The sequence below is a fragment of the Lethenteron reissneri genome, chromosome 18 (genome assembly GCF_015708825.2).
Source record: "Lethenteron reissneri isolate LAM-NWPU_2019-01 chromosome 18, ASM1570882v1, whole genome shotgun sequence".
Lineage (NCBI taxonomy): Eukaryota > Metazoa > Chordata > Hyperoartia > Petromyzontiformes > Petromyzontidae > Lethenteron > Lethenteron reissneri.
In genome coordinates, this window is record NC_083796.1 from 7,705,906 (window position 1) to 7,721,111 (window position 15,206).

The window sequence follows — 15,206 nt, forward strand, 5'->3', positions numbered from 1 at the left end:
GGGGAGGGTGTGGAGGTCTGAAGGATGATACGAAGCGATGCAGAGGGAGGAAACTTAGGGGGGCGGGAGTGAGGGAGGAGGAGCAGGAGGGATGGAGGAGGAGGGGCAGGAGGAGTAGAGGAGGAGGAGGGGCAGGAGGGGTAGAGGAGGAGGGGGGAGGGGTAGAGGAGGAGGGGGTGGGATGGAGGAGGAGGGGCAGGAGGAGTAGAGGAGGAGGGGGAGGAGAGATGGAGGAGGAGGAGCAGGAGGGGTAGACGAGGAGGGGCAGGAGGGGTAGAGGAGGAGGGGGAGGAGGGGTAGAGGAGGAGGGGGAGGAGGGGTAGAGGAGGAGGGGGAGGAGGGATGGAGGAGGGGCAGGAGGGGTAGAGGAGGAGGGGCAGGAGGGATGGAGGAGGAGGAGCAGGAGGGGTAGACGAGGAGGGGCAGGAGGGGTAGAGGAGGAGGGGCAGGAGGGATGGAGGAGGAGGAGGAGGGGCAGGAGGGAATTTAGCAGGAGGAGGAGCAGGAGGGGTAGAGGAGGAGACAAAGGCAGGAGGAGGGGACAGGGAGCAGGAGGAGGAGGAGGCAGCAGCAGGAGGAGGAGGACAGAGGGGACATGGCGGCGGGCGGCCCGGCCGTCGGAGCAGCAGCAGCAGCGCCGGGCGCTGCGGGGGTAGCGGCCGCGCTGGCGGCCGTGGCTGCCGCTCCCGGCGGTGGCGGCGGCGTAGGAGGAGGAGGAGGCGGTGGTGCTGGTGGTGTCGCTGCTGCTGCTGCTGCTGGTGGTGGTGGAGCAGCAGCAGCTGCAGGAGCAGGAGGAGGTCTCGGAGTTCTTGGAGCAGCAGCAGCAGGAGGAGGAGGAGGAGCGGCAGCCGCAGTCGCTGCAGCCGCAGCCGCCGCCGCTGCCGCCGCAGCAGCAGCCGCGGCCGCGGCCTCGGGCATTTACAGGGAGCCCGTGTATAACTGGCAGGCCACGAAGACGACGGTGAAGGAGCGCTTCGCCTTCATGTTCAACAACGAGGTGCTGAGCGACGTGCACTTCCTCGTGGGCAAGGGGCTCGGCTCGCAGCGCATCCCCGCGCACAAGTTCGTGCTCTCCGTGGGTAGCGCCGTCTTCGACGCGATGTTCAACGGCGGCATGGCCACCACCTCGTCGGAGATCGAGCTGCCCGACGTGGAGCCTGCCGCGTTCCTCTCGCTGCTCAAGTGAGCTGCTCGTGGTTGTCTCCTCGCATTTGGGGTCGGGGTTTATCTGCTTCGGTCGGTCGCCATCGCTTTTGTCTCTGCGGCCTAGCCGTGTGCGGAGCCACCGCTGTTTCCTAGCCGCCTTGCCGGCTTCGGCGACTCGGACCGCGGACGATTTGGTGCCACCCCCCCCCCCCCCCCCCCCCCCCCCCCCCCGTGTGCGTCGCAGCGTGAAAGTTGTAAACGAAACGCTCATTCTGGTTTTGTTGGGCGCTCCAACACCTTGGATTGGTTGAGGATTACCGTCGTGGTCTACCGTTGTTACGGCTTCCATGCTAAACGCGGGCTACTGATTGAGGCCAAGCACGGGGGGAAGCCTTCGGGCTTTCCTGGTTGGCTCGGCCGGGGCGCGAGGCACTCTGCCCGGCCGGCGGCCCCCTCCCCGCCACGCACCCAGACCGCGTAGATTTTATTTTTTCAATTTTATTTTCATTCTTGGTTCTTTTTGTTTAAAACCTCCCTTTGCTTTGAGATGAGCGACTGTTTAATCGTGTAAATGGCTTTTTGCGGAGTGTAGGTACAGTGCAAACAATGGCAATGCGATGGGGAGGATCTTGAAGTGATTCATTGCAGGTGCGCGCATCGCCTTTCATCATCAATCCCAACGCAGTTGTTGACTTTAGCATAACACAAACAATCTGGCTCGCATTGCAGTTTTACTTTGCATTTTCGCATGGTTCTTCTTGAAAGGGTTGGACCATTTAACAGCGGTGCGAGCACCGAGTAGGTGCTAAATAGTAATTGATATCTTTTGTTCTCAGAATTTACTGCACTCTTTTTAGCACCGCACACACACGTGTGTGCAATCGTGCATGGAGCAATGGAGAAATGTAATTTCGCGAGCGTGTTAGCAGCATCCTAGTGGCAGATAACAGCAAAATGGTCATTGTCACGATCGGCTTTTATTTTGCAGAAAGAAAAGAAAAATATTGAAGTTGACAGCTTGCGCATCCACCGCGTAATGCATTAGTTTGAAAGGAGTTCTCATTTATTTTCTGATTGGGCTTTCTTTAAGGGATATAAATCGTTCCATCCGTTGTCTGCCGTGTCAGGAGCGAAATACGCGCAGAAACCCATCGTTGAGAAGAGGGTATCTCTCGACAATCAGGTGCAGGGTGTCTAATACGTATAGGTGTTCTGGGGGCGTCTGCCAGGTTTCGCCACTAAGGGTGGATTTGGCCACACAAGCTGCTTGCTTGACATGCAACTTATTTCGTGCCCCGAGGCAAACCGTTATTTTCACACTTCACTTATTTTTGTTACTTGGAAATACATCTCGGGGTTCGATACACCGGAGTCATATGACTCTATTTTTTATATATTAATTAAGTAATCTCAAGTAGGACTATGCTGCCCTCTCTCAAATAATATGATTTATTATCAGTTGATTATTCGTAGCAGCTGGTGTAAACCGTTTCTCTGTTTTGTGGTGGATAGCTGATATATTAATCCAATCCAACCTCGGCATGCTTCCTAAATGTGGTGTGCATGATGCTCTTTTTTTCCCTCGGTACGTAGCACTCCAAATGTAGCACACTTAGCGTGGTCTTTAGTTGTTTGCACATGCATTAAAGAAGACCAGATTGAAGGGCTTGTGTAGTATTGCATGTTGGCAGGCTTGGTTAGGGTACAGTCTATCATCTGCAGTATGTTCCTTGAAAAGATTCAGTATAACAATGTATTGTTTGCCCATTATTTCAGAGAAGGTCCCCTAAAATATATTTGAATTAGCACGGTTGGCTACGTACGGTGCGAAAGAAGTTCTACATGCATACAATTGAGTAACTGTCGTTACACAAATGTTGCAGTTACATTTTATACATATTTGGGGTTTTTGCTTTTCACTATTACGGTGCTTTAGGCAACGGTGTTGAGACGGGGTCTTTAATGTCACCATACAGCTGATGACGTGCTTCAGTAATGCCACAAAAAAATTATCAGGCGCTTGCAGGAATAAAACCGCCGACAGCGCAAGCTGACCCACCGGTGAGCGCACTGACCCCTAAGCCTTTTAAGCTGGTCCACCAAACACATTGCATGTAACATTATGACAGTTGTATTGGAATGGAATTAAGTGGCCGTTGAATCCAAAATAGCACATTTAATTTGGAAAGCAATTACACGTAATTAAATATAATTCATATTTACCCACACAAATTAAATAAAGTAGCACAAATCAAAATGATTACATTAAGTTTAATTTTGTCAAATAAGAGATAAATCAAGTTTCATTGTTTCCCTTTATTGGACACCTCGGGGAGAGAAAGATGCAATTTTTTAAATATTTTTATCATGGTAATACCAAAAATAAATAATTTAATGAATAATTCCATACATATTGTATTGTAGGACGCTTAGCAGTAAGGAAATAATTCAGGGCTGCTGCAGGGCAGACTGGAGCAGTCACAGAAAGGCTCTGTGGAGAAAGAGTACAGAAGAGATGAAAGCTTCTAGCATAAATGGCCGTGGTGTGTGTGTTCGTTGGATGTCTGTCAAGTGCCAGCATGCAGTGCTGCATAGTAAAAAAATTAAGGATATTTTTAGTTGAAAAACTAAAAAATATTGGTTGAAAAACTAAATATTGGAAAAACTAAAAAATATCCTTTTCATTCTGGTGAATAAAAAAAGTCATTTTCATTGCATCACTTGTCAACATCACTTGTTAGCAGTATTTAATACAATGGTTGCTTATTTTTAATCTCCATATCAAGAACAAGTAAAATTTTCCATTAAGTTGGCTTAGATTTTTGGCAATCTTCAATACGGTTTCATCTTCTAGTTAATTATTTTATTCATTACGTTTTAATTTAGTATGTTAACATTTATATGACACTATGTATTGTAGATTCACAACTGTTGTAATTTAAAATAATGTTTCAGCCTTAAGGACTGTACACCAATACACCTGTGCATGTCACTAGTACGGCCATGTAGTTGGGCTGTTCCATCTATCATATGTGAAGAAAATGAAATTCTGATATGACAATAGCAGGGCAGTAGTCTTTTACAACAGCGCCTTAGCCCATAGCCATGATGTAGTAAATTGTATGTCTGGGTCTTATTTACCGACAGTGATGAAATGGCCACACCACATGGTGTGGCCACACAACGTGTGACCACCGATGTGGCCATTTCATCATGAGATGTCTGAAATTGGCACAATTGAAAATGTAACCAGGTGTTTGGTTGCGGAATAAAATGTATCCCTTACTAGAAAGATAGTGCTTGCGGGAGGTGAGAAGCTAGCCTCCATTTTCAGTATTGAAACGTGCCCATAGGCATGGCAAGAACGGGGATACTTTATTTCACTCGGCGTGCACATTGCATATTTGAGAATGTGGCTGAAAACACTTGGGCACTGTTACGTGTGTGGCACATCATGCAACTCTCTGGGCTTGGCCACACCCTTATTTAGTGCCGTTGCGGTTATTTTGAATGGGGGATGGTGGCTTAAAGTGTTCGGTGTGCTTGGCTACCATTGCTCTTTGTTGCCAGGTCAACCTTGTAAAAGCAAGAGACTGCTTCTTCACTTGCCAATAAAAAAAGTGAAGATTTGGCCATGCTCTTGGGGAATCACCCGCTGCCGTTTTGTTTTGTGTTGCTCCGGAAGGTTCCTATACTCGGACGAGGTGCAGATCGGGCCCGAAACTGTCATGACAACTCTGTACACGGCCAAGAAGTATGCGGTTCCTGCGTTAGAGGCACACTGCGTGGAATTCCTCAAGAAGAACCTCCGCGCAGACAACGCGTTCATGCTTCTCACGCAGGTGCCCCATGCTTTCCCATCACTGAAAGCAACACAAATTGCTCCCTTTCCACAATTGTATCCCAGTCGTGCTATTGGTGTCATGAATGAGATGAATAATGTAATCAAATCTCACGTAGAACGATGTGCGATTCCCCCGTATTAGAAAATGGCAATTTGAAATGCCTTAAATTGACCTCTTGTCCACATTAGGGGGCAGCACTTTTCCATCCACTCTGCCGTTTGAGTGTCATGTTTGCCATGTGGCAGTCAAACCTATATTTTCTTTTTCAGAGCTGGAATTTAGCCGAATTAAGGGCAGAACCATGTTTAATTTTTTGTGTTTGTTTGTGCCGTTATTGGTGACCCAGCTGAAACCATCTCACGAAACTTGAGAACCTTTTTTAATCACAGGTGGCTGCTATATTTCAATCTTGAATCTCAGCAGTGCCTACTCGTTGCCATGACCTCTGAGCCATCCGACCACCTTGGATAAATCGCACTAGAATGTGGGGTTGATGTCTTCATAATCACCTACGCACATCTTTAGCATAATACATATGCAGCTACCGCTTGCTCGATTTTTTTTTATCACGTGTTGGATTGAGGTGTTTTTTGTTGTGGTCCTGGAAAAGTGTTTAATTGTAGTTGAGTTAGACTGATCTAGTGAGTTCTGTTTGTGCTGTTACTGAAGCACTTATTAAGCTTGCAGAGGGCAAGTGATGCTTGATCCCCGGCGTTAACCATCGATTGATCTCAGAGTTTTCTGAAACAACAACCCTGCTGGACCTGTGCGAAATGAGTGGGAATTCCCACTTGTAATGTTCCCTGCGTGTGCATCATGGCAGGCCCGGCTGTTTGATGAGCCTCAGCTGGCCAGTCTCTGTCTGGAAAATATCGACAAAAACACGACGGATGCTATACATGCTGAAGGATTTACAGATATTGATCAGGGTAAGTATTAGGGAAAGGTACACTTGTGCTCAATCTAAACATGTGCGTGCTTTTCAACATACTTCATCGTCATCATCATCCTGGAGTGGCAAGGTGGCGCAGTGATGACACTTGCGCCTTGCAGCAAGAAGGGTCTGGGGTTCAATTCCCAATCTAGGAACCTTTCTGTGTGGAGTTTGTTATCCCCCTGCTGTTTTCCATGAGTTTTCTCCAGTTTCCTCCCATAGCTAAACAAAATCCAATACAATGTAACTGGTATTGGCCAAACATTCCATTGCAGAAACATTATTTTCAATTTACTACATTTGGATTACACTTAGCCGCTCCCTACTACGAAAACATGGCAGGATCCTCCTTAAAAAACCCCTTAGACCCAGGCTTGCCTGGGTAAACAAGTGTAATAACAAATAAATCATTAGCAAAGTGTTCATCCGCTGCTGCATGAAGGCCTCCCTCCCCCTGCCTATTTTAAGTTCAGCTTTGCAGCCTTTTTTGTGCAATTTATTTTCACGGTTTGTTAAAATTACTCCTCAAATCTGTGAGGTGTTCAAACCTCTTCCATTTGTTTGCACCTTTATTCTTTCAATCGGGATTACAAAATATAGTCTAATGGTGTAAATCACCTTAATGACAGCGTATCTTATTTTACTGCTCATTTTGTACAATCTCAAAGTAGCAATTCCGTCCTTGTAAATGGTTTTGATGATACCCATTTTATATTTTTTCCACCAAATTAGGTAAAAAAAATGCTTGAACGGTTGTGTTTAATGAACAAGGTCGAGTCAAGAACAGATGCATCATTGTCATTAATTGATAATGTGCATATTTCTGCTCATGTATGCAAATAGGCAAAAATGTTAAGACACTAAATCGCACAGTATATAATATGTCAGGCATAACTTAAATGCAAATCTGAGCCATGTTGAATTTGGAATGCAGTTTTTTTTTGTCATGCATTCATCTTGAATTTTGCAAAAACAGTTTTCAGCCCAAGGGAACCGAATGAAAGTAGTGCAGGTGCATTAAACCCTGCAGGAGAGCAAGTGCTAAAATAAATATTCTGCACAGAATTTTAGAGTGCCAAATGTATTCGTCATGAAAGAGCAGTGCAGTTATATTTACGTGATCGTTTGCCTATTTTTGACGATTCAGCATAATGAAATTGGACTTTGTGATGTGTAGGAAGTGACCGTGCTGCTGCTCGATGGTTTGTTCTGGCATGATTAATGGGGTGAAACATTACAGCTGCTATCGGAGTATTAGCTTAATTTAGCCATGATTATTGTTTGACATTTACGAATATATGTATTTAAAAATGTAATTGTGCTTCATTTAAAAAATCTAAATTGACATGAAAACAAAAAATGTAGCTGAATACAATCATCAACACCCAAACTGGGTCAGTAATGCATTGAACACTTTGCAACACTTCTCTACAAACATATTAAGCAATGGTGAAGATATTTTATTAGGACCTTCACTTATTTCAAATATTATCTTATTTTAATGTGTGCATATATTACATGTGTGTCAACCATAGCTGCCCATTATCCCTTTCAAATTAAAACTACCAGTTGCACAAATAGGTTTATAATAAGAATAAATCACGTTTACTCTAAATATTTACAACTCCGAGGCACCTTACAGTAATGGACATCATTTAGACATCTTCCAGCTTGCACTAAACTGTTCATAATGCAAATTAACCCAGAATAAACCAGTAACCCTTTATCACAAACCTTGATATTTCACCTAGATAGTCAATAATCATTATAAACCATATTCCAAATCAACATTCCTCTTGGAAAATACTACATTTTCAGGACAGAATTGAAACTAGGCATAGATTTTTCTGACTGGACATCCAATGAAAGATAGTTCCATAATCTTGGAGAAGATTTCACAGCATGTACCAAACAAGCGAAGCATGTGATATATGATTTGTAAAGCTAATTCGAAGTTAAAACGAACAAAACTATTAACTTAAGCATATGACTGGCCGTAATATTTATCGTGATGCTATAACTTTAATTACCAAATTACCCTTGGGATGTATCACAGTGCTAGTGTATTGCATTTCAGCCATTTCAACACCATATATACAATATATATTTTGGGGCCCCTCGCATTCCGAGGCCCAGACTGCAGCCACTAAGGCCCCGTGTGTTAACCCGACCCTGAACGTGCATCAATCGCACTGGAAGAACATCACCTGCCGCCCCGTGCAGATACCCTGGTGGCCGTGCTGGAGAGGGACACGCTGGGGCTGCGGGAGAGCCGGCCTCTTCAGCGCTGTTGTGCGCTGGTCGGAGGCGGAGTGCCAGCGGCAGCAGCTGCCTTCCACGCCTGAGAACAAACGGCAGGCACTGGGAAAAGCCCTCAACCTTATCCGTTTCCCCATCATGACAATTGAGGAGTTCGCTGCTGGTATAACCACTTTCATTGTCTCTTTGCTCGCTGTCAGCTATTTGTGGTTTGTGCGAGGGAAATTGATATTTTCCAGTCTGGGTTTTCCTTAATCCCAAAAACCATAACATTTCCCGACTAAAATGTGTTTTGGGGAGCATAGCATAGGGAGGCTTTCATCCGGGTCACAAAGATGCCTTGTATGGGAAATCTTCACACCTAGTCGGATTACTTCGCCGATTGTGTGCCTGCTTTAAAGTGACTTTCAGTTCCGCTGTGGTTCCTCAAATTAGGAGATAAATTTACCGATCAAACTTGTACATGTGTAGCCTTACAGCATTGCTAACTTTAGACTTAGTGACGGCATGCCTGATTGGGCAATGTGTAAGATTTTTTCATAACTGAAAAGGATACTTTTAACAGAGAAGTAACAGAAACATTATGTTAATAATATAATGTAGTAAACTTGTTACATTTAATAGACAACATTGTCGAGGTAATTGAGAAAAGGAAGTTTAGATGATCGTGATATGTACATAATTGAGTTTGGAGGCTAGGTTCCTGAGGCAGGCATCTGGGAGTGACATCCAGAGGTTGGCGAAGAAAAGGGAGACCTAATTCCATATTTAAGCGTACTCTATAACAGCAGACTTTGAAAGTCCATTTCGAATGAACAGCAACTGTGCGATCTTGCGGGAAAAAAGGGAATGATTACCACATGTTGCGATCTCAAAGACCTTGTTTAACTGTCGACCTTGACACGCAGGCCCGGCACAGTCGGGGATCCTCACCGATCGTGAAGTGGTGAGCCTTTTCCTGCACTTCACGGTGAACCCCAAACCACGCGTTGATTATATCGACCGGCCGCGCTGCTGCCTGCGTGGGAAGGAGTGCTCCATCAATCGCTTCCAGCAGGTGGAGAGCCGCTGGGGCTATAGTGGCACCAGCGACCGTATAAGGTGACTGCTAACTGGGTGTGCAAATGATATCCAAATGTTAACAATTCTCATGGGGTGGACACTGGTACAATGAGACAAAACAATACAGACGAGATTGTACAAATGAAACAAAAAATAACAATTTTTGTAATTAAATTGTGGTGATTCATCAAATCGTAGTGGGGATGAATCATTAGCTTAATCTCTATAGAAATAATACATGTACGATACATGCATCAAACCATGTAATAATCGTAATTTACAGCTTTTTGTCTTGTTAATCCACTGTTGGGTGAAGGTCTCCCCATGCCCTGTTGGTCATGGGGGTTGTTTGACCATGCTTCACGCTGGTCCGTACGAGTCTGTAAATGAGGTTTCCTCTAGCCGGGAATCGAACTTAAGGTCGCCGGTTCAGAGTAGTGTGCTAACCACTACGCAACTACATGCCCCCATGCATGTACGAGTTGATTATTTCTGATGAAATATTTAGTCCACTAAGGATGATAATACATGCGCCACAATGGCAACAAAAAGCTTGAGTCGAAATGTGAGCCCAGATTCTGTAAATTTCAGCTGTAATGGATTGAAAATTATATAAACCCAGGAGATTGATCCCCTCTAGTAATAATGAAGTATTTGAAACTATTTCAAAATTTCCCACTGTACCACTGCACAATTGCAAATTTCCTTGATTAGCTTTTGCCTTTCACCAACTTACACACAGCAAATGATGAATGATTTGTCAAAAAGGGGCTCCTAAAGACCAAGTGTGCCCTTTCTTTTACAGGTTTACCATGAACAGGCGAGTGTTTGTCGTTGGATTTGGCCTCTATGGCTCCATCCACGGCCCCACAGACTACCAAGTAAACATCCAGGTGGGTGCCTTTGAGCCACTTTAAAATCGACACAGACACCCATGTCAATTTAAATGCAAGAGCTCGGGCAGTTGTGGCTGAGGTATCGCAGAATTTCAAAACGGCCCCTTATCTGTCATCTCTACAGGTAAATAAAAAAAGTATTTGAAGATGTAGTTTTTACATTTTAAGTAATATTTGCTCAACAAATGTAGATTGTGTTGTGATTTCCAAGGACTTTTTCTGAGCGGCTCGCATAGGTGGTGACGAATAGTGTAGTATGGTTGTCATGGGCCCTGGTGAAAGGAATGAATTGGGGCCCCATGTTTTATCAGTCCCCTTTCCCCTCATGTGTCCGTTTGCCGTTGGCGCACTTCACACACGCGCGCATGTCCAACGATGTAGGCCAAGGCGTCTTGGTGCGTCCAAACACCCACCTGACTACAGAACTTTATGGCCGCTCATCCCGAGTCCCAACAATCTGCAAATACCGACACTTCGTCATTTTGCACCTAAGCTTCTTTAGCTATGCCATTGGTGATGCAATCCTGTGGACCTTCACAGATGCTGCACACGGAGAGCAACACCGTTCTGGGGCAGAACGACACAGGTTTCAGCTGCGATGGCTCCGCCAACACCTTTCGTGTCATGTTCAAGGAACCCATAGAGATCCTGCCCAACGTCAACTATACGGCCTGTGCCACCCTTAAGGTATGGCTGCTGCGATTCATCTGTATTCCGTGATTTATTATCGGCTGCTTTGATGGACAGTTTCAAGCAGTAGGGGAGCTGCTTTTTTCTGCTGTTGCTTACGTGCACGCTTCGTCTCTGGCATTATGCTTAACATGTTAGAATATGTTACGCAAACGTAAGCTTTTAAGTTTTACTACAGAGCAAAAGGTTTAGTATTCTCGGTTGGCTACGTACGGTGTGATACATGTGTAGTAACGTATATTCAGTCACTACGGCGTTTAACGCTTGCTACTAAAAGCACAGTGGAACTGTGCATGTTAGAGCCTCTCTCTGGCACCAGAGTATGTATGGCATGTAAGGGGACCCTAGGGGGCATGATTCTGGTGACTGTCAGAGAAAAGGGCAGTTGAGGACGTGACAGTCTAGGTGAACCCGAGAGGGCACGTGACCAGAACAGGATAATGAAGGGGGCCAAAAGGTAGCGAGAGGGACACATGATGTATGGCCCCAGAACCTTCGAGTCGGATCGAAGGGGGCGTGGCCGAGAGCAGAGCCAGGCCACGCTGAGGGGCATAAAAGGGAGGTCCCGAGAGCCGATCCGGGCTGTCTTCTGAAATCAACCCATGGTGCTACGTCTCTTCGCTCTTCGGTCGTCACGTTCGGCATCGTGGGGCAGTCCGTGTCACTGACCTGACCCGGTTATGTAGTTACCCCTTTGTGGTCTAGTTAATAGTGGTAGTTACCACCTGTGTCTGTACCCTGTTGGGATTGTAGAGTAAACGTGTTGCCTCCAAGTTGAAGTGTGTGCCTCCGTGGAACCCACTACCATGTACAATTGAACTAATAATCCACCACCATTAGAGGGTAAATACATTTTTTCCTAACCTTCATCATTATAAAACAAGCACCTAATCCTCGTACATCACTCATAGATTACCAATGAGAAAAGTACCATATTCTAAGGATTTTTTTATGAACAGGTGAGGAAATTGTTACCGGATTATTAATTTGTTCATTTTCCTTTGATAAAAAAAAAAATCCCGTGAATGCATTCATGAGCAGCAGCATGTGCTCTCTGTTGGCGCTGCACTTTGGTAACGAGACAGATGTGGATGGGCTTATCGCACTGTGCTTTAGCTTTTATCACAGCTCTGGGCACCACTGTGGGTGAGCGAAGCAGGGCTATTACTGTAGGCATAGCCCCTAATGAAGGTGAAATTAGTGTGCCGCTTTGCTGCTATGAAAGGCAGAATGAGCCCCTCACCTTAACCATTTTAATCTGGTCTCGCTGCTAATATATGCACGGTCTGTTGCTTTGCATATGTATGCACTCTATTGAGGCTTGCATGGCATTGTGGATATTTCAGGGTCCGGACTCGCACTACGGCACCAAGGGACTTCGCAAGGTGATCCACGAGTCCCCCACTACGGGCTGCAAGACCTGCTTCACGTTCTGCTACGCGGCGGGTAACAACAATGGCACGTCGGTGGAGGACGGTCAGATCCCAGAGATCATCTTCTACACGTAAAGGCCAAACAGGGGAAAAAAAAAATCCTACTGCTGGCTCGGTCGTCGTCTTTACGTTGTTTTTCAATATTTCTGACCGGAACACGATTCGTTTATTTTCCATCGCCATGTTTGTCATTAATGCCGGATGGCCAATTGGTGCAAGAGCCCAAGGTTCTCGCTTCCGGTATTCCCCCCCCCCCCACCTCTTCCAGAGAGAGGGATCTTTAGGCAGGAAGACCTTCGGGGTAGCCATTACGGACGAACTCCAATGTTGCAGGCATCAAGACAACCTGGCTGAGCTTTAACGTATGTAGAAACGCTACCTGATTTTCCAAGCGGTAGTTTTGTGCGGAGGGTTTTTCATGAGTTTTGAGTGGGGAGTTGTGACACGCTACCGTTCCGTCCGTGAAATCCAACAGAGGACTTTGTGGCTTTCTGCATTATACCGGTCTTCTGATCAATATAAAGGTTAAGGTGCAGCGCTAGAATTTCTCACTCACGCCGCTGCTGATGGAAGGGCCTCCATTAAGGGGAGCTCTAGAGACCCTTTGTGGAGGGTACTTGGCCCACTGTTCCACGCCGATCAATGTAATAGGTCTCAAATAGTGCGCCAACTACAGCTTTGTCACATTGCCACTCTCAAAACGCTGCCGGTAGGTTGCTGCAGGTTCACTAGAATGCCTGTACCTGGTGAGTGCGAGCAGCACTGAGCGATCACACGCAGAAGTGCATTCCTGCCCCCACAGTCCAAAACTGTAATATTCACGTAGCACTTGGTGTTCTAAGTTCTTGCACTTGACTTGACTTTTTAATGTGGCAGCAGTGCGTAGCTTGGAGCGCCTGCGCAAATCAGGGGCGCAGAATCTACACACTGGTCAGAACGCGCGTTGGGCTCGCTGCAAGGGATCACTCGGTGGCAAGTCGCCGCTACAACCACCCACACTGGTTTTAACGCTGGGAAAATGTCGAAGAGCAGTAAATCTGGAATACCTCATGACGTACAATCATATACAGGGTTACGAAACTGAAGAGCTCTGCTGCCAAGGGTGCACCATTTCCTGTGTAATAGATTCATGGCGTGTTCTCTTAGCTCTGTTAGTGAGTTTAGTTTATTTTTGAATTCATCAGTAGTTACTGGTAGGGAGGAATGGAAGCAGTGTTTGGCGAGGCGATGAGTTGTCAATTAACATGAAAAGGAATCCTGAGGTGCGAGTCTTCTAAGAAGCGTGTAATGTAGCAGTTTGTTTTTATAATTGCAGTCGAAGGTTGTTAAAGCGCTGTCACATTTTACCCACAATTTGCTTGCAATTGAATTGCAGTAAATACGACTGGACTTGCAAAAATTAGTGCAAGCTTCTGCCAAAGTAGCCACACAATTCATTATTATTCCTAAATGTTTTATATGTACAATGAACTAATTAAAATGGGACTGCCTTCTTTAAGCAAAAAAAGACAGCCATGCTGTTGATAAGTAAATATGTGCAGATGTTTAATGTGCAGATGTTTAATGTAAGGCCAGTATTAATTCTGATGATGGAGCTTAATTTCCATTCTTGCATTTGTTGTCTCTTAAATGTATAACTGATTTCCGCTGGATTGAGTGATGACTAAACCGCATTGCAAAATCTGTAGAATTTTATTTAAAACTGCAAAAGTTTAATTATGAATCAAGCTATTTTAACCGTAGTGTTAACAGATGTTTGTGCAAGTTTGGGGTCTTTCTAAAACCTGGACAGTGTCATTGTGATCACACATCAATGGACAGTGCTTATCAGTTTGGTTGGTAAAAACATTACAAAAATAAAAATTACACACGAGGTGTTGGCTGCGTTGCCTTCGGCACATTACGGCAGTCGTGTTAATGACGTTCAGTTTTGCATGTGGAAAAGTGCAGTGACAGCGGTCCATTAAAGGCTTGTTGAGCAGATGTTAATTGTGAAGTTTTCAACCAAATGTGAGTGATTTATAAAGAGAGGCTTAACTAGCTGCAAACTCGCGATAAGTTCTCGTGCCCAACTATATTTGCGAATTAGTTTCTAATTACATTTATTAGCAGTTTGAAAGACCCTGTACATATAATGTTGCTTTCTTCTGTGTTCGTAAGTAGAAATGTGATTGGAATGTTGGAGCACGTTTTTATGGCAAAAAAGCAGGGTAGGGTTAGGAAATTGGTGAAAGCAATAGTTTTAGGAGGATGCGATGGTTTAACATTTTGCGCATAACCTGCCGCTTTCGTGTCGCACAGTTGCAGTCCTTTGTGGACTGTTTAAGCGTTTTCAGGCCTTTGTACTATTTTGTTTTTATGCTTGAACATCAGCCCAGCTTGTATGTACCGCAGCCGCACCTATTTAATGGCCACGGCCATCATTGTTAATGCACGACATGCAGTTGATTTACATTTCGTTATAGATTTTCATAAAATATGGAAGCCCCACTATCACGAATGGAATAAGATGACAAGTGAAAATTTACTCAGCTGTATGTCAACTTCGATGGTAGGTTAAATGCATCTGATTTCAGCTATCACGTGATCATAATAAAAAATAACAATACATGAATGGTTGTCAAACAAAGCTTGAAATGATATATGTAAAATGTAAGAAAATTTGCGTGTCTGCACTTTACTGATAAAGGTGATGTATAATGCTTTGCTTGATTTGTTTTCTCCCCGAGTTGTACAGTAAAGGCAGAGACTGATAAAACAAGAAAAATTGAAAAAAAGAACCATAAAAACCATTGCCAATGTGTCTGGTTATTTCCTCTGGGGTGACAAATGAAAGCTTTGCATGCGGTAAACTGAAATCCACTTCGGCTCCCAAATTACAAGACGGACTCGCTGTATGCAAGTGCTGTGACTTGTGTTCGCACTTTAACCGCTCCGCTTG

The 15,206-nt window shown here is 45.0% G+C and overlaps 1 protein-coding gene across 1 annotated transcript; it reads left to right on the forward strand.

Annotated features, from left to right (window-relative positions):
• Positions 1 to 555: 555 nt before the first annotated feature.
• On the forward strand, positions 556 to 15,059 carry LOC133343807 (BTB/POZ domain-containing protein 2-like). Its single transcript, XM_061553658.1, is given in 9 exon segments — positions 556 to 1,182; positions 4,832 to 4,988; positions 5,815 to 5,920; positions 8,149 to 8,201; positions 8,203 to 8,347; positions 9,093 to 9,285; positions 10,052 to 10,139; positions 10,683 to 10,829; positions 12,179 to 15,059. Coding segments are annotated over 9 exon segments (1,638 nt in total). The 5' UTR covers positions 556 to 595; the 3' UTR covers positions 12,341 to 15,059.
• Positions 15,060 to 15,206: the final 147 nt, after the last annotated feature.